Source organism: Saccopteryx bilineata, chromosome 10, assembly GCF_036850765.1.
Source record: "Saccopteryx bilineata isolate mSacBil1 chromosome 10, mSacBil1_pri_phased_curated, whole genome shotgun sequence".
NCBI lineage: Eukaryota > Metazoa > Chordata > Mammalia > Chiroptera > Emballonuridae > Saccopteryx > Saccopteryx bilineata.
In genome coordinates, this window is record NC_089499.1 from 38,780,226 (window position 1) to 38,806,718 (window position 26,493).

At 46.1% G+C, this 26,493-nt stretch overlaps 1 protein-coding gene across 1 annotated transcript in view; it reads left to right on the top strand.

The window, feature by feature from the left end:
* Positions 1–26,493, top strand: part of EPHB1 (EPH receptor B1) — a 452,216-nt gene that overhangs the window by 409,184 nt on the left and 16,539 nt on the right. Inside the window, exon 12 of the mRNA XM_066245242.1 lies at positions 1,227–1,442. Coding sequence (XP_066101339.1) covers positions 1,227–1,442 — 216 coding nt within the window. The remainder of the gene's footprint in view (positions 1–1,226; positions 1,443–26,493) is intronic.

Genomic DNA, 26,493 nt, shown 5'->3' on the forward strand with positions numbered 1-26,493 from the left:
TCAACAGTACAATGATTGAAATTTCTTTTGAGAGCCAAATTTTTTAAACTTAAACTATATAGGTAAGTATATTGTTATTAACTTAATTAGGGTACTCCTAAGCTGGCCTTTGCTAAACACTCAAGGGGCCAAAGAGCTGCGTGTGGCTTGCGAGCCGCAGTTTGCCCACCAAGGCCACGGTCCGCATGCCAGACGCCGTGTGCGCATTCTGCACCAAATCCCTCTGGGGTTGGTATGGGTATCCTAGTATCACAGCTGGTAGCCTGGTGGTACCCAAGGCAGATGCCTTAACATTTAATTCTGGAAACAGGGAGAGATGTACCAGTCATTCATTCAGCACAGGTTTATTGAGCTTTTTCTACCTACAGTAAAGCTCTCAGCACTAGGAATACAATGGTGACCACAAGAGGGAAGGTTCTTATGCTCAATTTGTTTAGAGTCAAGCAGTGGAGATACACACACACACACACGTACACACACTCAAAGTTGTGATATGCACTAGAGAAAAAAAAGTAAAAACACATGCTGTCAGATAGTAAGAAAATGCTAAATGTCTTTGAGGAAAGGGACTAGTTACAAAAACATTCTCTCAGGAGAAAACTAAAAGGCAGATGGGTGTTGATTGTGGGGGAATAGCAGAGGGAATAGTACATGTGAGGGCCTTCAGGCAGGAAGAGGCTGGCCTGGTAAAAGATTGAAAGGTCAGCAGTCACTGTGGCTTTAACACAGGCGTGAGAAATAGGCATAAGGTGAGGCGCTAGCTGATCCCATGGGGTCTTGTGGGCCGTGCTAAGGAGTTCAGAGCTTTACCTTCATGCCGTGGGAGGCTGTTAGAGAGCTTTAAGTCAGAGAGTGACATACCCTGATTTATGTCTTACAAAGATGGCTCCGGCTACAGTGTAGAGAACGAATGGGGAGTGGGGGCAGGTGCACGGTGGCTGTTACAGGTGATGGATGACAGCGACTTGGTTAGAGTGGTGGCAGTGGAGATGGAGAGGAGTAGATGGCTTTGAGATGTAATTTGGAGATGAAATTGACAGAACTTGGCAAGGAGAAGAGAGCAGAGCTTCAAGGAGAGGAATGACGATGGAAGTCGGGGAGGGAGGGAGCAGTGAGCAGTCTGCCCAGTGCCGAGAGGCTGACAAGCAGCGGGGCCATGGCACCTCAGCTTTTGTCTAACCACTGAAGCGCATTTTGATCCTGATGCCCCTTGTGTCTTATTACAGCAAAATGATGGACAGTTCACGGTGATCCAGCTGGTGGGGATGCTCAGGGGCATCGCTGCTGGCATGAAGTACCTGGCTGAGATGAATTATGTGCACCGGGACCTGGCTGCTAGGAACATTCTGGTCAATAGTAACCTAGTCTGCAAGGTGTCCGACTTCGGCCTTTCCCGCTACCTCCAGGATGACACCTCAGACCCCACCTACACTAGCTCCTTGGTGAGTCCTTCTTGGTATTCTCAGGTAAAAGCATGGCGTGAGCACACGGTGGCTGCACATGTCTGTGGACCCAGGGCAGGGCCGTACTCATGAAGGACTGGAACCTGAACTCACCTCTCCACTGGGGGAGCCAGGTGTTGGGAGAACCGCCCATCTGGGAGGAACGATGGCAGCTGGCTGTCCAGGCGAGCATTTGGGTGTAGGTTGTGAGGAAGGGTCAGAGTCTGCTCTGAAGCCATGGTGTTTCTTGGCCAATGGGAAGAATACGTTTTGGAACAGATGATTTTGAGGAATCCAAAGTTGGACAGTGGCATCAGAGGCATCTGTCGGCAGGAAACAGGCTCCAGTTGGGTTGGTACTGTGTCGCCAGGTAGAATCATGGCCCTCTTCCACTGCTTCCAGAGAGCGTTAAGTACCATCTACACGATGAGCGCTCTTAAATTTGTTTTTCCTGCTCCGCCTCCCCCTCCACATCCCAAGCAGCTCTAATCATCTGTGGCCAACTGCCTAGTTCACACAATTCCTTTTAGGACTTGCACAGGTCCAAAATAGAGCACTTGATTTACTCTCCAATTTCCCTTCCCTACTCTTTCCATCTCAGTAGTTACACCACCACTCAACTAATGGCTGTGACCTAGGAATCAGTCTTGATTTTTCTGTATGCCTCGCCATCCACGGCCAGTCCCTCAGCAGTTCTTACAGGCTCTTATAGACGGTCTGTTTCTTTTCACCTCTCAGACTCCACCTGGTTCCAAGGTGCCGTTCTCTTTCACCTGGACTGCTACAGTAACTTCTACCTCGTCCCCCTGGTTTCCTCTGGCCTCCTTAACCTTCATTCCCAGCAGCATCCACAGTGGGCACTCTTTCTACCTACCTAGCTAGCTCTGTTCTTTAAACTTGCAGTTATTATTATTATTATAAAAATAAAAATACTACAAACAAATAAGAGGAAAAGAAATCTACATTCCCCTGAAACAGGGGTCAGTAAACTAATAGACCAAATAGTAAAGATTTTACTTTATTTTATTTTATTTTATTTTATTTTTTCTGAAGCTGGAAACAGGGAGAGACAGTCAGACAGACTCCCGCATGCGCCCGACCGGGATCCACCCGGCACGCCCACCAGGGGGCGATGCTCTGCCCATCCTGGGCGATGCCATGTTGCGACCAGAGCCACTCTAGCGCCTGAGGCAGAGGCCACAGAGCCATCCCCAGCGCCCGGGCCATCTTTGCTCCAATGGAGCCTTGGCTGCAGGAGGGGAAGAGAGAGACAGAGAGGAAAGCGCGGCGGAGGGGTGGAGAAGCAAATGGGCGCTTCTCCTATGTGCCCTGGCCGGGAATCAAACCCGGGTCCTCCGCACGCTAGGCCGACGCTCTACCGCTGAGCCAACCGGCCAGGGCCAAAGATTTTAAGCTTTGCTGGCCAAGAGGTAAAATGAGGATATTATGTAGAAAATTACATAACCATTTAAAATTACCCCTTTTAAAAGGTATGAACGCCATTCTTTTTTTTTTTTTAGAATATTTATTTATGAGAGAGAGAGAGAGAGAGAGAAGGGGGTGATGGTGGAGCAGGAAGCATTTACTCCCATATGTGCCTTGACCAGGCAAAGCCAGGTTTCAAACTGGCAACCTCAGTGTTCCAAGTTGACACTTTATCCACTGCGCCCCCACAGGTCAGGCTGAACACCATTCTTAACTCATGAGCTGTGAAGAGCCAGGTGAGCGGCCAGATTTGGCAGTCAGATCTATCTTTAAGTTCATTGATTGTTGCTCTGGTTGGGTAGCTCAGTTGTTTATCGCATTGTCCTAATATGCCAAAGTTGCAAGTTTGATCCTCGGCCAGGGCACATACAAGAATCAACCAGTGAATAAATATAGAAGTGGAGCAGCAAATCAATGTTTCTCTCTCTCTCTCTCTCTCTCTCTCTCCCCCTTACTCTTTCTGTCTAAAATTAAGTTCATTGATTATTTCATTTATCATCCCCTTCTGTTAAAAAAAAAAGTCCCTCTAGTGACTTTTTTCCCTGATATTATATTTTTTAGCTCTACAGTTTTGTATTAATCTTTCTTTTGTACTTTCTAATTCTCAGTTGAGATGTCTTATCTTTTTAGTCATCATAAACCTATTTTTAATCTCATCAAGCATAATAGCTGCTTTAAAGTTGGGGTCATCCTGGGCTGGCACCCTTTTTTCCTCATGAAAACAGGTTTTTTATATGCCTAGGAGTTTTGGATTATGTACATTATGAATTATAGTATAGAGACTGTAAATTCTGCTACACTGATTTAGCAGGAAGTTAACTTGGTTAGTTAGACTCAACCTGAGGTTAGTTAGACTCTGTCTTGTCTGCAGTGGGCAACAGCTCCTATTTCAGTTTCTGTGGTTTTCAGTCTACCTCATACATGCAGGGTTTAAGAATCAGCCATAGAATGGGAAAATTTTATACCTAGAATATGGGATTCCCTTTCCCTGGTTTTCTTGTTTCCAGAGATTCTTCCCCAATTCTCCAGCAGCCCTCATTATCCTGGACTCCTTCCCTTGGTTCCTCCAACTGTAAAGAGGGTGGTTTTTATTTGTTTTGTTTTGTTTTAGTGAGAGAGACAGACAGACAGGGACAGATAGACAGGAAGGGAGAGAGATGAGAAGCATCAATTAGTAATTGCAGCACTTTAGTTGTTCATTGATTGCTTTCTCATACATGCCTTGATGGGAGTGGGGCTTCACCTAAGCCAGTGACCTCTTGCTGAAGTCAGTGACCTTGGGCTCAAGCCAGTGACCTTGGGCTTAAGCCAGGGGTCATGTCTATGATCCCATGCTCAAGCCGGTGACCCCGCATTCAAGCTGGTGAGCCCATGCTCAAGGTGGATGAGCCCACGCTCAAGCCGGTGACCATCAGAGTTTCAAACCTGGTTCTCAGTGTCCCAGGTTGACAGTCTAGGCACTGTGCCACTGCCTGGTCAGCAAGGGTGGGTTTTCTAAATTAGAGTTTTAGCCAAGGGGCAGACTTAGCAAAATGGTTCCTTTGGGAAAAACATTCACTTCTTGCCGTTCAGTTTCTGGAATCCTCAGGTAGGTTCTTCATTTATTTTCTTTCCTCTCATTAAAAATTTTTTTTCTTTCCTCTTGTATTTTGTTATTTTCTGGAGAATTTGTTTGTTAGGAGCATACTGCCCTAACAAAAAGGGCAAACTTCAGCTTATCCTTAATCAACAGTTCCATAATAGTCCTTAGGACTACTCTACTCCATTTTAACACCCCATTTCATGCAGTTTTTTAAACGTCATTATCTTCTATTACATCTCATTTTACTTAATAGGTGAAGACATCATTAATAGCTATTGAAGTTTTCTAGTTTTCTCAGTAGGCTCTCAGACTTCATCTCTCATTCTGTCTTAATTCTCTACCATATTTTTGCCCATGTCTCTTCTCTCTGTTTTAAAATGTGACTTCTAGCCCCGGAAGCAATTCCTTCTACCAGGTTCCTGGGACAATGAACAGATAAAATGCGTTCCTTTGCGCTTTTTTGTGATTGAAATACACTCACTGAACTAGGGAAGAGGTCTGAACTGCTCCTAACATTCCCATCCTGTAAGAAGGACAGCTGAATGAGCTGGGCTGGGCTCTAGCACGTGGACCATTTACACAACTTTCTTTTCGGCAGGTATATTTCTGAAACCTATTATGGGTGTTCAAACTAGCATTCCCGTGTGTCTTAGTTTATACTCAGGCAGCTATAACAAAATGCCACAGACTGGGTGGCAAAAACAACAGACATTTATTTCTCACAAAAACGGAGACTGGAAAGTTCAAGGTCAAGGTGCTAGTAGATTTAGTTTCTGGTGAGAACCTTCTTACTGGCTTGCAGATGGCTGCCTTTTCACTCTGTCCTCACGTAGCAGAGAAAGAGAGAGAGAGAAAGAGAGAGAGAGAGAGAGTTCTGATGTCTCTTCTTTCTGTGAGGACACTAACCCATCATGGGGATGTCACCCTCGTGACCTCATCTAAGCCTAATTATGTCCTACAGGTCCCACCTTCAAATACTATAACCCTGGGGGTGAGGGATTCAGCATATAAATTTGGGAAGAACAAGAGTTTTCAGTCCATAATACCATGCTTGTATCACAGACTTGTTGCCAACGTTTGACTCCACAGGTCACATCTGCTTATTACTGGTCCTGTCTTCTGTAATCAAGAGGGAAAAACAGACACACACATACCGAGAAAGATACCAACCACATCTTTGACTAACTCCACACTTCGGGCTCACATTCACATTCACAAACCTGAAATTCACCCATTACCTGGTCACATGGGTGGACAGAGCCCCAGCTGGACCACATAAATCTTCTCTGGGTGGCGGCCTTCTGATGGTTAAGTCAAAGCTCTGCTCCAGCGTGGCTTGCTCTCTTCTGATCAGTAGGAAGAGGCCCCATCCAGTCCCTCCCTCTGTGAGCAGAATCTTCTCTTCTTAGTATTCAGCCAGGTTCGTTCTGCTAACATAGTGTCAGCTTGGCCTTCCTTCAGAGCCTTGGGCTGTCTCTGAAATGTCTCCAGCCTTGTGCCATCCCCTCCCTCAGCCCTGCTCCTGCAGGCCTCCCTGTTTTCTCATGAACTGCATTCCATCTTCAAGGCAACTCTGCTCTCCCTCAGCCCCTCCCCTTTGGCCCTCCCCCTGTTCCTGCCTTTCCTCCAGAGCCCCTGGCTCCGCCCCACCCTGTACTTGCTTCTAAACTTCACTCCCTTCCAAGCCCGCCAGTTCCTTGGGCTTCTTGCTTTCTCTCTTCTAATCTCTGCTCACGTTCTCTGCCTGCTCTGCCCCCTCTGTGAACTCCATACGGAGCTGTTTCTTGGGTATCTGCCCTCCTTGTGGGAGGCAGAAACCATTTTCTCAGGTGATTTGCAGGCTGTGCTCTTGTTCTTCCTTTTTCCTGGTCCGTTCACCAGCTCCTCCTCCCATGCTAAGCTACTTGTTGCAGCCCCCTTTTTCCCACGTTGACTGTCTGGACCCGTTCACTTCCCCTAGAACCGGCCCCGTCTGATTCAGGGTCCTTTCCTGCACTGCTCTCTGGAGCACTGAGCATGGAGGATCCATCCACCCTGTGGGATGAGGGACAGCCTTCTCCCCAAAGGTGATCTCTGTGGGCACCTGGCCCCATGGCTCGGAACTTGTTGGGGGAAATCAAGCCTGCCCCTCTTGTGCTGTGCAGAGGCCCTGTCCCCCTGTGATGAATTTCAGTCATCTCGGGTCATTATGGAGGCAGGACCCTCCTCCCGTCCTCCGTCCGCCGCATTCTTCCCGTGCACTGTTGTCTCAGCTGCAGCCTCCCTCCTCCCTGTGCTCCCAGGGGAGATCGTCCATTGTAGCCAAGAGCCCACGCTGACATCCGAAAGGGCCTTCCTTCCCTTTCACAAAACAATTTGACCTTTATTCCATGATATTATGCTGCCCATTTGAGCCCTATCTTCAGCCATGCGGGCTGAGAAGATGGAGAGAAGACCCTCTCCAGAACTCTCTCACACTCTGGTGCTGCAAAATGGTCCTCTGCACATGGTAGAATGAATGCAGGACTTGGATTCAAACTATGCTCTACACATTTGGCCTTTGGTCTCCTTGTCCATGAAATGGGATTTGTGAGAATGTGTAAACCCCGTGTGATGAGGCAGAAACAAACCCCGTGCAGGTCCTGCCCCGGTTTGTAGCTCCTGTGAGTGTTGTGTCCCCTGCCGCGAGTGCTCTCCGGGCCTCGGAATCTGCCCCACCCCCACCCCCGGTCTCAGAATCGCCCCCCATGGAGGACACACCTCTGGTCCTCCATGTGTGTTTTCAAGGCCAGCTGATAAAAATGACCCCGTAACTCTGCCCATTCCTAGTCACTCCAAAACAGAAAACGGTAACGTGGAGAGCCTCCGGGACGGAGGGGAAGCTGATGTTCACAAAGGGAAGTTGAGGGCCCTCACGGTGAGATCGCTGTGGGAGAATTTTGAAGAAAACGTCAGGTGAAAGCAGGGGAAAAGGCAACTCAGATGGTGGTGTGCAGTGGCTCCCACACTTCACAGTGCACAGTGCCCCCTAGAGGGCTCGTGGCCGGGCTGGTTTCTGGGCCCCGCCCTTAGAGCTTCTGATCTCTAGGTCTGAGATGGGGCCCAGGCCTGTGCGTTTTTCCCAGATACCCAGCCCTGCTGAGATGGCTCGTCCTGGACCACACTTGGAGAACCACTGCATTGAAACTGCATGAAAGGGGTCTGTTTACCTCACAAACTCACGTTACAAGTAAAAGTCAATACCCTGATTTTTAAAAAATCAGAGTAAATCTAAGTCCCTATCCTGTCAGGATGGAAAAGGAAGAGTATTTGCTCTCATCCTAGAACTTCTCCCTTCCCCAAGCCCAGGGGAGTTCGAAGGTCCCAGGGCCACACTTGGGCACCATGCTCTGAATGGCCTGGAGCCCCTGTGCCTCAGACCCAGCGTCACCTCTGTCTGAGGAGTCAGGGAAGGCACAAGGCCTGGGCACAGATGCAAGTGTGGAGCTCTGTGGTGGGGACACCCTCAGCCTGGAGATTCTTCTACACTATAGCATCAGAAACATACAAAGTAGCACCTGAGTCATTTTCATTGTCAGGGTATCAGTGAATGGGCTGCCCAGTAAGCTAGGGTTGAACTGAGAGGCTTTCTTCATCATATTTGTTTAGCCCCCATCTTTTATAAATACATAAGTCTCAGGAAAGAAGGTCTTTCAGGGCGTCTGGGGGGTCACCATGTCAGGGGAACAGAGTTCTTTTCTCTCCACTGAACTTTCTCGGCAGTCATTCAACGAAGGGAATCCACGAGGAAAGATTGGGGCTGGGGGAGTCGAAGTGCCTGCCTTGGGGGTCCTTCCCCGCCTCGTGCCAAGTGCCTGCCTTGGGGGTCCTTCCCCGCCTCGTGCCAGGTCCCGAGCACGGGAGATGTGGGTGCCACACACGGTCGGAGACCCCCTTCGAGAGGAGTGGCAGATCTGCCTCACTGGTCCCTGTAACAGCAGGGGCAGAGGGCAGAGCTGGGAGCACAGGCGTGTCCCTGTCCAGACTGCCCAGACTTTCTGTCCCACCAGCTCTTGCTACGCTTTGCTGCCCTGGTGAGGGACAAACTGGTTTAGGGAACTTTTGTGGATAGAAAGGCTCTGTGAATTTTCTCCAAAGCTTGTGATAAGTGGCTTTCATCAGTGATACACACATAGCACACACATGTATGCACTGCATGATACACACATAGATAGATACACAAAGCATAGTCAGGGACACAGAGAAACACACACACGCGCACACACACACACACCCCTACACACACACACCCGGGCTACCCAGAGACAGACACAGGCAGGTGCAAACCTTGACGCAGTGCAGGGTAATGGCTTGGCTTCTTCCTTTGGTCACCACTGAGAAGAGAGTTCACCTGCTATCGCACTGTTTTAGATTTTTTTTTTCTTATAATGCACTTAGTACTTAAAAGGTGCAAAGAAAGCAAGAAAGTATTTCAAAGATAACTCTTCTGCCAGCTTCAGGACAGTGTCCATCAGTCTGCACTTTGCAGGTTCACTTTAAAAAGTTGCTGCTAGCCCTGGCTGGTTGGCTCAGTTGTAGAGCGTTGGTCCAACGTGCGGATGTTCTGGGTTTGATTCCAGTCAAGGCACATAGGAGAAGTGACCATCACTTCTCCACCCACCCCTCCCCTTCCCTTTCCCCTTCCCCTCCCCCTCCCCCTTCCCCTTCCCCTTTCTCTCTCTCTCTCTCTCTCTCTCTCTCTCTCCCCCCCCCTCCTCCCATAGCTGTGACTCAATTGATTCAAGTACATTGGCTCCCGGTGCTGAGGATGGCCCTGTGGAGCCTCAGCCTCAGGCACTAAAAATAGCTTGGTTGTGAGCATGGCTCCAGATGGACAGAGCATCGGCCCCAGACAGGAGTTGCCAGGTAGATCCAGGTTGGGGTGCATGTGGGAGCCTGTCTCTATTTCTCTCCTCCTCTCACTTGGAAAAGAAGAAAAAAATTTAAAAAAAAATTGCTACTAAGTAGGTTGATCCCTCTACCTGAGAGGTTTCAGCTTAGGCCAGGACCTTCAGCCTTCAGAATGAGAAAGGTTTGCTGGCTTTCCAGCCTGTGACCCGTGCCCAGCTTTAGGTCTTCCCACACTTCCTGGAATTTTTACATGCAAATCATACTTCCCCTCCCTTTTGATCCATGACTTCTCTCATGTGGCCATTTTCAAATTATGATTTCTCACTCTTCTTTCAATTATTGAGCTTGGGTACCAGACTATTTCTTGGGCAGATGGGAAAGTGGAGAGGAATGAAGACAAGCAAGGGAAAGAGGGAGAAACCCTTTAATTGCAGCCAGCATAACCAAGTCCTGGTCCCCTGGAAATTCTTCTGCAGCATTAATTAAGTTGAGGGAGGAATAATTCAAATGTATCCCATGCTCTGCCATTTAAATAATTCTTCAGGCAGTTCTGCCTCCTCCTTCTTCTGCTGTCTCTCCCTGGGTTACTTTGTCACCAGATGCTCAGTTAGGGATATTAGGCCCTGACTGAAATGCCTTTTTGAAAAGGACTCAGCATAATTATTATTAGTAAGACCAGTGTATTATTAGCATGAGTGAGATCAGGATGGGATTTCAGAATCTGAGCCAGCTCGTGCCCTGAGGACTGGAGCAAAGTGTGGGTCAGGTTTCTCGGGAAAGCATCTCTCTCTGCTCTGAGCCTGGTTTGTGGGGTCAGGTGGGCAAAGCCCTCCTCCATGTGTGCTTGTCATCATGTAGGAGGGGCTGACCACCTGGAGGTAGGCCCATACAATGCCTCTATCAGCTCTTCTAGCCAACAATATTTATTGAGCACCTACTATGTGCAAAGAACCATAGTTAACAAAACAGATGGTTCCTGTACTCCTTGTATGTCCTTCTTAGCAAAAAAAAAGGGGGGGGTAGATATTAAATGACTAATTATGCAATCAACTATGCAGTTACAATTGTTAGGTGCTATAAAGAAACATTTTTCAAGCATGTATTATAGGACCTTGAATAAGGAACATCTGGGCTGAACGCCAGGGGTGGCAAGGAGTTACTTAGGAGAAAGTATGATCAGTGCCTCCCAGGAACTGTTCCAGAGCTGGACATAGACCCTGCTTTCTCAGTGAGGACTGAGTGTGAAGGAGAGGAGGGTGCTGGGGGAGCTGTGCTCAAGCACAGATGGGGATGTTGGGAGTCATCATCGAGGTGTAGGGACTGTGTGAGCAGCCCAGGGGGGCCGCAGTAGCTTTGCTCCAACCTGTGAACTCCAGGGCATAGGAGGAGAGGAAGAGCCGGAAATGAGTCCGGACTCAAGTCCTCAGGGACTAGGGGAGGAGCTTTGTAAAGAAAGGTGTGGGACCCTGGTTGGAAGCACTCCTAGTAGAGGATGGCAAACCAAATTTCACCTTCTCAGCTGAGATCCCAATGAAAGCTAGTCAGGAAGTCAATGAGCCAATCAATAAAGGTTCAACGATTCTGTGCAAGGGGCAAGGACCTCTGCTAGAGTAAGAAATTAAATTTTATATATATTTAATATGTTGATTAGCAGTAGTACCTATACATTATTCACTAAGATATAGGCTTATTTTTCTGATTAAGTGTTCAATAAATAAGAGTTTGAAACCGTAAGCTTAAAGTAAAGAGATCACTTCCAGTAAAGATGAGAGAAAAGATGGAGTTGACTTCCAGATGAGTTAAATGTGGACTAAGTGGTACAAGTGGGCACATAAAAGATACTCAGGAGCGGTTTAGAGGATGAATGGATGTGTGAATGGGTAATGTGTACATTTATGAGGGCTCAAAGGAGGAGGGTTTTCCAGAAAGAAGTAATAGTTTGATCATAATGTACGAAACCACAAAGTACCAGGTGAGCTCATTGGGTATAAACAGGATGACTTACTTGGTATTGGAAAAGGGATGTGCAGGTCAATAAAATCATGATGTGTTAGCCCTAGAAGAGCCCTATTATCAGTAGAACTGTGTTCTGTCCAACAGATATATTAAAGTCCTATCCCCTGTACCTGTGATGAGTGTGACCTTATTTGGAAGTAGGGTCTTTGAAGATATAATCAAGTAAAGATGAGGTCATGCTAGATGACCATAGATCCTAAAAACAATTACTAGTGTCCTTGTAAGAAAAGGGAAATTTAGACAGTCAAATACAGGAAGAAGAGGACCATGGGATGATGAAGGCAGAGATTAGATTGATTAACTCATCTACAAGCAAAGGAACATCAAGGATTGCTTGCAAACACCAGAAACTAGAAGAGGTGAGGAAGGATTCTCCCCTACCAGCTTCAGCAAGGGTATGGCCTTGCCAACACCTTGACCTCAGACTTCCAGCCCCCAGAATTATAAGACCATACACTTCTGTTGCATTAAGCCAGCCAGTTCATGCTACAGTGCTACAGCAGCACTAGAAACCTCATAACAAGTCATGAGCCCAAGTGACCAACTGCAGCCCATTCCCGGACGGGTGTGCAGGGAGTGGGCAGTCAGACTATAAAGGATGAAGGGTGGGACATAAACATGGAGGTTCTTGGATGCACATCTGGAGTTTACCCAGGATCCAGGGGAACCTGACTGTGTACAATTTAAGAAAAGTTAAAGCAAAACAAACAAATAAAACCACTTTATAATCCTTGTTGTTGAGTTTACTTCAGTGGCCTCTTTGTGGGAGCATTGCCTTCAAGAAGCTATTACCACAAGAGGTTCAATAAGGGGATTCCTTGGGTTTCGAAAGCCTGACCAGCCTTGAGGTTCTGGGAGTCTTTGCAAATGTCCATCTAGTTCTGCAGGGGCCTGGTGCATTGTTAGGAAAGTCGATACAGGGTGTGCGGTGTTCATCCCACGTACCCAGCCATTCAAAATAGTTCTCAGTATTAGGCATATAGGAGGCCTTAGCTGATGAGCTCTTCATAGAACAAAGAGCCTCTTCACAAATAGGGGCCTGTGGGCCTCAAGAATCTCTGGAAGACAAGGTATTCAACCCAGAAAGGGAACCCAGGCCCTTCAGTCCAGCCCTCCCAGAGCACACAGAAGCAAGAGTGATTTTCTGAAGACCACAGAAGCTCAAAACTAGCTCTATGAAGTCTGAATGTATTACCCTTTCTCCAGGAGAGCTAAATTCACCAATCGGCAGACAGCAGAGAAACTCTTACCAGTACGGTTTACAGACCCAGAAGTAGAAGACAGGGAATCAGACAGTGTATGAGAGAGAGAGAAAGACAGAGAGAGAGCCGAGTGAGGGAGGAGGGGAAGACCAGGAGGATCACCAATCAAAGCCACACTGCCGAGGGCTCGGTCGACAGATTCTGTAGCTGCTGGGGGAATGTGCAGGGACGGTTTCAGGGCTAAAGGTTTTATTTTAATCTTCATACAAAAGCATTCAAGTAAACCCTTTCCTTGTGAGAATGTGAGAGCAGGAAACAGGAGAAGAATTTTACTGAAGAGACCCATGTAGCCTTCTGCTGATTTTTGCTCACTTAGAGAATGCATGCTATCCGGGTGTTTGATAAAAGGGAAGCTCAAAGCCATGGACTCGGCTTGTGAGTCACGAGCTGCTCGCCCGTCCTCGTGGCCAGCTCTTTTCTGTGGGAGGAGGATATTTTTTTTTCCTGGTCAGCAATGACTGTTGTTTCAAAGTAAGCTGTCAGGTCTTCATTCTTTTATGCTCTTGTGGCCAAGTTTGCTGAGCAGTAGGGAGAGGGGAGGGGAGGTGACCCAGGTGACAAGAGCAAGATTGACCTTTATCCATTAATCACCTGAAGTTTTCCTATTAAAATGCAAAGCCACAACCCAGTTGCTTCCAGGACTGACCCAGCAGCTTCACATCTTCTTCTTCCATGCCACACGGGACAAGGTCACTTGCTTGTGTCCAGGCACGTTTTCTTACTTACACTCTATTAGATGTGTTTGTTCTGGGCACATACCCCAGAGCTCTGGCCCAACAACTCAGCCAGGTGTAGTCATGGAACCCTGACTGTAGGCCCCATTATTTTTGAAAATTTTTCCTTTGGAAAGGAAGTTCGCCCACTCCAAGGATCGTAGAGAATGGCAGAAAATCCAGGGAGACTCCACCCCAAATAGCCAAGCCATGTGAGTTCCCATGCTTTTAAACCAGCCTCACCGGTAAAATGGGGTGAAATAGCTGTGTGGTTGGCTTTTCTACCCTGAAAACTTAAAATGGCAAAGGTTTGGCTAGGAAAAAGGACAAAGTAGGTAGGAGAGACTGTGATTTCTTACTGTCACTTTAAGTAAGAGAGCTTACGTTCCTCCTGATTACTTTTTCCTGTTGCACATGCCATGGCTCTGTTATCCAAAATAATGATTAGCATTCTACAATGGTTCTCAGTATTAGAAAATTATTTTAGTAAGTAAATAAGATACCATCATTTAACACCCATTATTCTAATTTTGGGGTTGTTTATTTGTATAGGCTTTTAATACCCATTTTTCTCCAAGTAATCATTATCTTCAAGAACAAACACACTAAACTCATTCCTTCCTTGCTTTAGTTCTCAATGTTTTTATGACATTTCAAATTATGTAGCATAACTCAGGGTCCAATAGCTCTAATGACAGATTCAGTCCAGAGCACTTCACAGTAGATAATTTTGAAGGCAGTTTCTTCAGCAATTCTAAGGACAAGGCTGAATTTTGAGCCAGTAAACATGGTTTGAATCCTGACCTTGCCAGTTATCAACTTGGAGTAAGTTACTTTGCCTCTCCAAACTCCATTATCTGTCGAATGGAAATAATATATTATACTCGATCTACATCATGTGATTATTATAAAGATCAAGGGAAAAATTGTCTTTAAAGTGCTTTAATAAACTTCCAAAGTCCTATAAAAATGTGACAAAATGAAAGTTCCTATAAAATCTGATGAAACAGAATAAATTCCCTTAGCAAAACATTTTACCTGATTCCAGGTGGGATAAATCTGTTCCAGTAATACATGACATGATAAATATAATTAGCAATGAGTGGGACTAGCTCCTTTTAGTTACTAATGTAAGTGGTGGAACCCTAATGTAAAATCTAAGCGAAAGAATGGAAAGAGTACACACCTGGATGGCAACAAGACCAAAAGCTAAACTCTGGTTCTGCTACTAACACATTTTGTAACCGAATGAGGTCACCTCGTGAGCCTCAGTTTTCTCACCTGTAAAATGGGGATAAGAACCTACTCTTAGTATGACTGGGAAAATTGGATGATATTAAATATAAAGTATCCAGCAGAGAAATTGGTGCCCAGTGGGCACTTGATAAGTGTCCAGTTGCTATCATCTCCCCTGAGGCACCCCTTAGGAATGGGAATGGAGAGGCAGCCTGTTCTGTGATGATGTCTGTTTCTTCAGTGCACAGTTGTCAGTGGGGGAATGATGTCAGTATCCTGTAGGAGTCCTGTGGTTCTCATAGGAGCTTTCCCCAGAACATTTAGGGTTTGAAGCAATCAGGGCAAGCTTTCTTACCATTCGAGAGAAAGCCTTAGCATAATCTTAAGAAAAAAGTTGAACACTGCCTGACCAGGTGGTGGCGCAGTGGATAGAGCATCGGACTGGGATGCAGAGGACCCAGGTTTGAGACCCTGAGGTTGCCAGCTTGAGTGCTGGCTCATCTGGTTTGAGCAAAGCTCACCAGCTTGGACCCAAGGTCGCTGGCTCGAGCAAAGGGGTTACTCAGTCTGCTGAAGGCCCGTGGTCAAGGCACATATGAGAAAGCAATCCATGAACAACTAAGGCGTTGCAACAAAAAACTGATAATTGATGCTTCTCATCTCTCTCCAAAAAAAAAAAGTTGAACACTGACAACAAAGGCCTTTCTTTAATACAAATAATGGCTGGATTAGTGGTTTCCAAAACCGCTATATATTTTCACTCTGTTATCTGGTGAAGGTAAGAGTATATAGATGGGGAAACTATGAAAACATTTTTCTTTATTTTAAACTTTGTTTTCACGAAGAAATCTATATTCTGGATCAGATTTTTAATTTCGATGAAACGGATCTCTGTGGGATGTGCAGGCCGGCCCTCCCCAGGACCTGCAGGCTGCACAGGGTCTAATATACTGGTGCAAATGCAAGTGGTAATTCACTTGTGCTGCTAATTTTATTAAGATTGGTGGTGTATTTTTTGTTGCATTTTGAATGATCTTCTCCAAATGTAAACTTTCCCCATAGGCTCTGATACTCAGTTGTACAACTTTGCAGAATATGAGGCTCTTTGAAATACGTATATAACATTATGGCTGAAATGCCTGGATTAAGAAGCTAGAGTTCATTCAGTCACCTTTGGGAGGTATACACTCCATTGAGGCATAATACATAGTTGAACCATTTAGTAGGCCTAACCATTTGAGACAAAGATCAAAATTACAACAGCCATATTAGGACATACATGTAAATCAAAGGAAAGGGAAAAAAATGTCCCCAGAATGCCTCTCTGTCCATAAGGCCAGTGCTCCCCTCTCCATGTCCTGGAGTTCGTAGGAATAGGGTCGGGGCACTATGGGGTAATGGGGACACCCAGCTGGGCTCCAGGCCAGCAACCTGCTTCAACCACAGCCTCTCCTCTGTTTTAAATGTTTCTTTATTTTTATTTTTATTTTTTCAGAAACAGAGTGAGAGTCAGAGAGAGGGACAGATAGGGACAGACAGGCAGGAACGGAGAGAGATGAGAAGCCCATCAATCATCAGTTTTTTGTTGTGACATCTTAGTTGTTCATTGATTGCTTTCTCATAGGTGCCTTGACCATGGGCCTTCAGCAGACCGAGTAACCCCTTCCTCAAGCCAGTGACCTTGGGTCCAAGCTGGTGAGCTTTGCTCAAACCAGATGAGCCTGCGCTCAAACTGGCGACCTTGGGTCTCAAACCTGGGTCTTCTGCATCCTAGTCCGATGCTCTATCCACTGTGCCACCGCCTGGTCAGGCTCCTCTGTTTTAGATACTGAGTTTTTCCCAAGGTTTCTCTCCAAACAAGGGTTTTGTTATGACAAGTACAGCCTGAAAAGTATAGGCCATCAAATGTGATCACAGTTAGATCATTTTATGTGTCAGTATTTGTCCCCAGTCATTCTTTTTCCAGATCTCTAAGAGACCTTACAAACCTTGCCAATATTGGCCTTTAAATAAAGAAGATTCCAGGGAAATCTTATTATATTTTAAGAGTCCCAAAGCTAGGGTATTATCCAGATTACATTTTATTTACTCTCTACATTTGAAGCCATGACAGAAATGTCTTGGGCGCTCCTCTCTGGCTTCTCTGTAAGAACAATGCTGTTGTTTGGTTGGAAAACTTAACTTTAGTTACTGGATCAATTGAAAAGGAGTTTTTTGTAAGAATTCTTTTTATTTTATTTTTTTTAATTTGGATAAAATTTCCAAAAAACTGGATATGATTTTTCATTTTGTTGAAACCACTTTGTATTAGAAGTAAATGTCTTCCAGGACCTGCAGAACAGGGCCAGGTATACCATTTAATTGTCATGTCTCTTTGGTCTCCTTCAATCTGGAACATTTCCACTGTCTTCCTGTGTCTTTTATGACATTGACATTTTTAAAGAATACAGTCACTCTTTTTATTAAGAGAGCATTCCTCCTTTTGGGCTTTTCTGGTATTCCTCATAATTAGATTCAGGTTCTACATTCTTGGCCATAATCCTACGTAAGTGATGTGTCTTTCCTAGGGCATCAGATCTCAAGACACATGATGTTCATTAGTGTGATTCATTTCGATCACCTGGTCAAGGTTTTGTCCCCATCTCCAATGTAGAGTTATATGCATATCGTACATGCATTTTACATAACTTTTTCCTCTTACAGCTGATAAGCAATCTGTGGGAAAATAGGCCGTGAAATACCCTGCTCTTCGTCAAAAATTTCACCCAGTTTTAGCATCCACTGATGACTTGTCTGAACCAGTCTGTAATATCAGGGCTGCAAATGATGTTTTCCAAGTCCAGCCACCCTGTCAGCACTTGTCATTGACAAGGGTATATTTTGGATGGTTCTGTAACCCAATAAAATATTTCTTTGTCCTGCTTAGAAACTCAACCTAATAACATTCTGAAGATCACGTTGTCTTTGATTTTTTTTGCCTGAGATGTTTTTGGAATGACCTTTAGACAAAAACATTAAGATTCTCATCTGTTCCTAGGTTGCCATTCTCTGTTTTAGGCTACGGCTCTTTAGATCTGGTCCTATTCTATCACTGTCCACTCTGCCCACACCTTTTATTTAAACAGTCTGTGATTTACTTGAGGGGAGGGAATAGCCTGGTGAAGGTGGGGGGGGAAGCAGACAAGTTCCTCTCAACCCCACAAATATGCTGGTTTATTTTTTTAATTCCTGCTTCTCTGCCCTCATGCCTGCTCTGCTCCAGAGCTAGGATGCTGTGCCCTCCACCTGTCCTAATCTCACCCTTCCTTTGACATAAGAACTCAAATACAACCCTGGAGAGCCCAGAAAGGCTTAGGGATATACTGAAATCTTCCTATAGGAGATAGAAACTCCAAGACCAACAGGCCAGATGGTGAGGTTTCTGCTTACCATGTGCAGAGGCCACAGAGCTTGTGATAGAGGATTATCTCCCTGAGCCTTTTGGGTTCCTAAGAAATAGTGGACATGGGCTCCTAGGCCCTGGGAAGCCATAGCCTGGTAGAAATGGGAATTATTTTATTTGGGGGGGGTCTTGTAGTTCACTGTCGCGTCAGTGCCCCTCCAGCTCCAGTGCCTCCCAGGACACAGCCTCTACCATGTTCCCAACACCCGTACCTGCTGTCACGTCAGTGCCCCTCTAGCTCCAGTGCCTCCCAGGACACAGCCTCCACCACGCTCCCAACACCCATGCCTGCTGTCACGTCAGTGCCCCTCCAGCTCCAGTGCCCTCTGAGCCCCAGCCTCCCTCCTCATGGTCTTCCCTGGCCTGGCTTTCTTCCCTCCCAGCTGCTGGCTTGCTTCCTCTTTTATCACAGCATCTCTGAGCTTTCACATGCTGCTCAGTAACTGTTTGGGGAATGAATAAAAATTAATTAATGAGTGACAAGCATGTCCCTGGAGATCAGAGATACCAAGTAAGAGACAGTCAGTGTAGAATGGAGCAGGGTCCTGTGCAGGGAGCACTATCACTGCCCCAAGGCAGCTGGAGTCTCCACAGCGAGAGGAACAACCTCTCAGTTTCTGCTTTTCCGACACAGACCTGACCCTTCCCTTGGGTCTCTTAGTGACTATTGTCACCAGTGCCACTCACCAGACTGTGACCACCATAATCTCATATTCCCTTCCCCCACACCTGATCTCAGAGCAAGCAGGGAGAGAGGGGCTTATTGGTCCAACCTGGAAGATCAACTTATCTGAAGAAAGGAGCATAAAGAAGTTTCTAGAAGGCTATATGTAGAAAATGCTGTTTTTATTTATAAAAAGCAATGTGCAGAAACATCAAAATATAAAAGTGTATTTAATGTAAGTGAAAATACTCCACCTTCCCAACTCCCAGGGGTCACTATCATTAATAGTTTGATGTGTTTCCTTCCCAACTTTATTGTGTATTGTGTGTGTGTTTATTTTTATATAATTTTATGGTCTCAAAAATGGTCTCATACTATACATACTGATCTGTTCATCGACTTGCTCTGTTACTAATGATGTATCATGAACATGACCTTTCCCCCTCTTAGTACCTTATTTCATGCCTTTGGAGACCTTTAGCTGCTGCCTGTAGGTTGCTCGGGCTCTTTCTCGGGCATCTTTTGTATTAATGAACTGTAGAAACTATTTAACAAACTCTTTGGGGATGGCATAGGTAGCTTCTGATGTATTATTTCAAGCAGTGCTTCAGTGAATATTCTTATATAGATGTTTATGCATACTTGCACTGATATTTCCGTGCAAGAAATTTAAGAAGAGAATTTGCTGGGTCAAAGAATTTGCACATTTAAATTTTTAAAAGCAATTTCAAACAAAAGTTTCAAGAGTAAGATTAATACCGATAACATCCATATAACCAAATTCTTCACCTATTGTTTTCATTTTACCCCATTACTTTATTATTTACCTGCTCCCTCACCCACCCGAGTATTTTGTTCTAAACTCTTTTAGAAGATATACTGCATACATTATGGGTCTCTATCCCCATATACTCTGTGCATTTCCGTATTTCCTAAGTATAGGGCATTCTCCTTCATAACTACAGGATGAAGCTGTCAACTTTAGTGATTTAACATGGGTAAAATAGTTTATCTGATCTTGTGTCTCTATTATAATTTTAACTGACCCCAAATGTCCTTTTTAGCACTTTTTCCTTCCAGTACAGGATCTAGTCTAGGATCAGATATTACATTTTGTTGCCATGTCCATTTTTTCTCATTTAATCTTGAACATTTCCACAGCACTGTTTTTGCTTTTTTTTATTATCATATTAACATTTTAAAAGAATACTGTCCCCTTTTAAAAAATCAATTTTAGAGAGAGAGACAGTAGAAGGGAGAGGAAGAGAGCAAGAGAGAGATCTCTTTGTTGTTCCATTGATTTATGTATCTATTGGCTGATTCCTGAATGGGCTCTGATGGGGGATCTAACCTGCAACCTTGGTGTATCGAGATGACGCTTTAACCAGCTGAGCTACCCCGCCAGGGCCTTATCTCTTTTTTAATTGAACCTTTCTCATTTGGGTTTGTCTGATTTCTCCTCATGATCAGACCCAGGTTATGCCTTATACATTATATAAATGACCATGTGTCCTTGTCAGGGTATCACATCTGGAGGCACATGAAGTTCATCTGCCCCTTGTGGTGATGTTAAGAATTGCATATTTTACATTTGGGGAGAAAAAGTTTCATTTCCCTTAAACCTTTCGCTAATTTATACTCTTGCCACAGCTTGTGGGGTTTCCCTATGTCCTCACCACACACATCCCTCCACACTCAAGGTATTATCAGTCTTCTTCACTTACTCCTTCACTTACACTGTGCTTTTTGATGCTTTATTTTAAAAAGAAACCAGTGGATGCTTTTTCTCATTTCACATAGAGGTATACCTTAATATCCTTCTCTCACAGCAGATGTTCCCCAAATGTCAAAAATGTGGGAGACTCACATGGCTTTTGAACCCTAAAATTCACTGGGACTTAGTCCCGGGGTGATGATGGCACAGGTGGAATGGGACCCTTGCCTGAGTTTGGGGCTCTACGCTCTGTGAAAATGAAACAGAAGCCAAGTACTTTTTCTCGTGTAAGAGAGAAGATGCTACCTGCCCTCCATGCACAGGGACACACACGTCTCCATTTTTCCTTCCTTCTTCTTTTCCACTACCCACCACGGGGAAAAGGCAGCAGAGGACTCGGAACAGAAAGACCTGGTGTCAGGTGCTCCTTTGTCTTTATAAGATGCGGATCCATCAGCACTCTCCTCCCCTCCCCAGCTCTCAGGGTATATAAAACGAATCTCAGAATACCTGGTTTATGTAACTGATGGGGAAGGTGCCCAGGAAGGAGCTGGTCTGCCTGGATGGTCTCTGAGGCTGGCTCTGCCCCGCCCTGGACACCCCTCACTGCCACCAGAGGTGGACAGGTGCCCAGAGAGCAGGGCTCATGCTGGGAGGCAGGCAGAGCAGCCTCGCTCACACCTTGTGCTCCAACAGCATTAACTACTAACAGATCCTCATCCGCCCTTCCGAGATAATTAAGCATTATTATCCCTATTGGCAGGTGGAGACAGTAAGACAGAGTGGTTAAGTGACTTGGTTATAACTGCTGGGATTGTTCAAGGGAGAAACCATGCCAAGAATGGGGTGCAGTTCAGGAGGCCAGAAGAGCTTAAGCTATTTAATGTGAATAATTATTTCTAAATAGCTGTTGGAAGGTGGGGGCAGGAAGAGAAACTAGAGGTGTGGCTAGTGGACATTGGTAAAGCACCATAAATAACACTGTGAATGAGGAATACACCTACTATACCTATTAAAATGGGTTGCCACGGACAGTCTGTCAGATGCTTACATCGCGTGAAGAGGAAGGGAAAAAAATTGAAGGCTGTAGTCAGCTCAGTGAGGACAATGGAATAAACCTCACAGGCTTCGCGCAGAGCTGGACAGAGCTCTCTGAGATGGGCAGCCCCCGTCCGCAGACAGAAGCCACTGACCCAGAAATCCACCTCTCCTGGCTCACTGTCGGGAGCCCCTGCCAGCCGCATTGCCATGGGAGGTGTGGCCCTACCTCAGAGCCCCAGGAAGCCCAAGTGTCACCCTGCATGAGGGGACCTGAGGGTCATGGGAGACACCTGGGGCAAAGGTTGAGGGCTATCATATTCTACTGATAGAGACGGGAGCCACAGAACCATGGGAACGAGAGAGCATGGGGTCACTGGCTGGAAAAGGAGAGAACTCATGTCTCTTGGGGTGAGCCTGGGGCTAGGAGTGGACAGCAGTGAAGGAGTAGGGAGGAGGGACTCAGGAAAAAGCACGTTTCCTGACATGTTCTGAGAAACAAAGGATGCACACTGGACACGGTCCAGGAAGGGAAAGGTAGAGAGCAGGACGACCGTCTACCAGGGGTCTCAAACTCAACTCAGCATGTGGGCCGCAGAGCAAGATGCTAGAGAAATGAAAAATACAAGTAGGCCCCTACGCTTACTTAATTTTATCCAAAATATTTTGAACTTCGTGGATTAGTTTGCGGGCCGCACAAAATTGTTCGGCGGGCCGCATGCGGCCCGTGGGCCGCAAGTTTGAGACCCCTGGTAGCCTCCTCCTCAACCCTGCCTATCCCTGTTCCCTGGTCCTCCCAGCCAGCCTTGTCATCCAAAGGACCTAAAGGCTCCCCCGCCCACCACCCCCACCTGGGGTGTGGGGAGATTTTGTTTTAGCAAGAGAGCAGACGCATCCTTGCCCACCAGCTCTTTGACGGGTACCAGTTCCCAGAGGCGGATTAAGGTTAGTGGAGGCCCCAGAAGCAGAAGAGAATATTGGGCTCCTTCCATTAGAACAAAGTGTAAAGCTGGGGTTTTGTGGGGCCCTTCAGAAGTCAGGGCCCAGGGCATGCGCCCGCCGTTAAATCCGCCTCTGCTCCCTTTGTAGATGACCAGCGTTCCACCAATTCATCCAACCCCTGTCTCCAGACTTTTCAGAAGGACCGATAGCAAGGCCCGGGCTTCTGGGATTACACAAGGAAAGTCCAAGCCTGAACTGTCACTGAGCTGATACACGCTGAGATTTCCCTGGACAGGGCCCTTTGCAGGGAGGAAGCGCTATTGTTTCATTTCCCTCGCCTCACCCTGGCCTGGCCCAGAAAGCATACCCACTGCCTGCTTGTCAAATGAATGCAGGCAGACAGTGAATTAGTTAGCCCTTGTCTCTCCATTCGTTCTTTTTAATTATAAACTCAAGACGTGCTGCGTGATAAAATAATAATAACAAAGCCCACATTGCAGCCATCAGGAGCTATTTTGGGGGTGAGTAGTAAAAGACAGCTGTCTGCCCTGGCAGTGTAATAGTGTAATGCGGAGAAACAACGTCTGGTTGGTTGAACAGGGTTTTTGTTTTGCTTTTTATTCCCCCAGCTGGGAAACATCACCAAGTGGCCTTTCTCTTCTTCACACATGAAACACACACTATCATCCGCATATTTTTAGTTAATTTATGTCCAAATAGGCCTTTCTCTAGCTGATGGAAAATGATGCTTGGGCTGCAATTACCTTCCCCGGCATCTCACAGAAGGGTTTCAGTGCCCACAAAACTCAGAGAAAAAGGCAGTGAGGACCCCGTTGAGTGTAAATCTCTGCATTTGTATTTATTCAAATCACATATTTTATTACTAGTACGAAATACATTATGCCATTCATTCTGGAGGAGCAGCTAATGCTTGAGAAAAGCTTTGAAAAAATATTCTATTTAGAAACAATTTTGTCTGCAGCCAATGCAGGGTGTCTTTGGGAGTTGTCTTTTCTCCCAGCCTTTTTCTGTTCTGTGTGCTATTTGCATGACAAATAAGACCATCCTCTCCAGAAGCTCACCTGTTCCTGCAGCCTGTTTCTCACCTAAAGTTCTAATTCTTGGTATGTCGCATCATAATCCTTAGCATGGTAATAAATTATAGTGTCACCCTCAAGATTGTGGCTTCTGCAAAAAAAAGATGCAGAGGGGCCAGATGAACTCTTTGGGAAGATGGAGAGACTGTTTTCATGCAAATTCCGGGCATCCTGGGGAACTAGGAACAGCCTCTTTATTATATAGGCTCAGTTGTGATTCAGCAGCCAGAAGCCATTTCCACTGGCTGTTAAAAGCTGGTAGCAGTCGGAGAAAGATAACCTGTTAGGCAGAAACTTCTTTTCCTTCTTGGCTGATACGGGCTTTATCTGGAAAAAATCACTTGGCTGATTAGGTTGGGGAAAATGGGTCAGTGTACTTTCAGAATGCTTTTAAATAGAGACATCCATTCTTGATTTAACTCTTAGAGCCACCTTAGACCTCTCAGTCCAGGGCAGTGGATGGTGCCTGGGAACAGAGGAGGGCATGTCCCATGGTGCACCCTGAGGGCAGGGCCATCTGTGTCTGAACTGTCTACAAAGGGCAGAGCAGAGCCCCTCAAAGGGCAGATGCTTAACCAAGGCCGGTCAGTCACACAGCAAGGGTTGCCACTGCTCCAAGGGGGGGCTACGACGACCACTCCGGAGGGATGCTTGCTATGCACAGTGAACCTGAGTTTTCCTCTCATTTCCTTTGGGCCACACACATGCTGATGGAAACTTTGAGGAAGTCAGCCCTGCCTCTTTTCCCCATCATTGTGAGATATTTTGAGCTTCAGTGCGGTGTTGGCAAATATTTGCCGTATATACAACCACCCCTTCCCTGACTCTGGGTGGACATTGCCCATTGGTCGCTGATGCTCTTCCTTGTTGAGCCCAGAGGAAGCCTCAGAATCCCTCTCAACCCAGCCACTAACAATGACCAGCGCTAGTATTCAAGATGAGACTTCACTCAATCTATGACTTATGCCTGTTGATCCACAGGTTACTTATTGTAGGTAACTTAGCACTTACTTACTCTAAGGTTGATCTGTGCCAGTGGTTCTCAATGTGTGGGAACCGACAGGAAATGTGTTAGAAATGTACATTCTCAAACCCTACTCCAGAACTAGTACATTCAAAAGTCTGGGTTATGGCCCTGTGATGTGTTTTAACAAGCTTTCCGGGAGGTTCTGACGCACATTCAAACTTGGAAAGCACAGCTCCTGGCCAATGATCATGACTAATGACTGCACATTAGGATTACCTGAAGCATGTGAAAGCCTACCAATGCTTGCACACCACTGTCAGAGGTTCTGAATGAATTAACTTCCCCAGTGTGGTTCCGACGGGCAGCCAAGCTTGAGGACCACCAGGCTGGGTTTTCTGGGTCTTTCCAGAAGAAGGTGTAATGAGACTGCCTGCAGCTCCCAGGCTTGGAGTGGCTGCCTGTCTGGGATGTGGCTGGTGGGGTTCTCCCTCAGGCATGCCTTGCCTCTTCAGTGAGGAGGAGTAGCCGTGGTGACACCAACAGCATCACCCATCATTAGAGCTGCCCCTGGACTGTTGTCCTCATGGCCACATCAGTGGCCATGCCTTGGTGCTGCCCCTTGAGTCCTCACCCCACAACTCTCACGTCACTTAGGCGAAGGGCAGTCCTTCAAGGTGTGGTCCAGCCTGGGTCTGGTCAATAGCACTGAGCAAATGTCCCAGGGGCATCTGTGGTTTATTTGCTGGGTTCCAACCTAAATGTTCGAGATGTCCCTCACTCCCAAAGCCCAGTTCCCTCTAGTAGTTCATGGTGGCTCTGCCATCTGGGAATTTAACAACGTATTTTTAAAATAGTGCCTGATAACATTTTATATACTCAATGTATTAGTTTCCTATGATTACTGTAACAAAGTAGCACAAATTGGATGGCTTAAACAACAGGAATTTGATCTTTCAGTTTTGGGGGCTGTAAGTCCAAAGTCACAGTGTGGACTAGGTGGGGCTTTCTCCTGAGGCTCTCAGGAGGAATCTGTTCCATGCTTCTCTCCGTGTTTCTGATGGTTGTCGATCCTTGGCATTCCTTGGCTGTTAGATGCATCATTCCAATCTCTTTCTCCATCTCCATAAATTATTCTTTACTATGTGTCTCTTTGTCTTCACATGACCTTCTTACATGGATGCCAGTCATTGGACTTAGGACACACTCTAATCCAGTATGGCCTCATCTTATTTGTTTATATCTTCGAAGACCAAATTTCCAAATAAGGTCATATTCACTGGTGCAGGAGGTTAGAACTTGCACATATCTGTTGGGGGACACGATCTAATACATTAATTCTTATTTACTAGTAACATTCATACCCTGGGTGATTTACATTATTATCATGTTGGATCCACTTGTTGGCATCACACCTGCTGGCAGGTGTGGGTGTGGATTATCAGCAGGTAACCCTGAAGGTGGCTGTATTAGAATTAATCTGCTATCAGATAGCTTCTGTTTATCAAATTACACACTCACACACACACACACACAATCTTTATAGTTTGTCTTATTCCTGAGTGAAGACATGATTATTCTGAAGCAACGAATTTCAAACTTCTGGAGACTGTCTTGGCAGCACAACCATTCAATGCCCAGCCGTCTGTGGAAAGTCAGTGTGAGGTCATTTGGAGTTCAGAGCCCTGATGGTGGTGAGGTGCCTCCCCCTCCACTCCCCTTCTCCTTTCCCCCGTGCCCCAGCAGTGACCTTCTGCCATGGCTCTAGGGAAACCTGGTCCCTGCAGAATGCAGACTGTGCCCTCGGCACCCTGGGGCAAGCGTGTCATCTGGTGCTTGGAAGAACTCTAGGCAGGGGACAATGACCAGCCCCTCATTGCTCACGTGCACACAGATTCCTTCCCAGTGAGCCTCACCTGTTCCTCACCCACACCCCTTCAGAATTCTTCCCTCGTATTCTTTCCCATCCAACAGAACAAACCCCTCCTCTGTGCCCCCTCCTCATGCCAGCCCAGGGGACTCTTAGA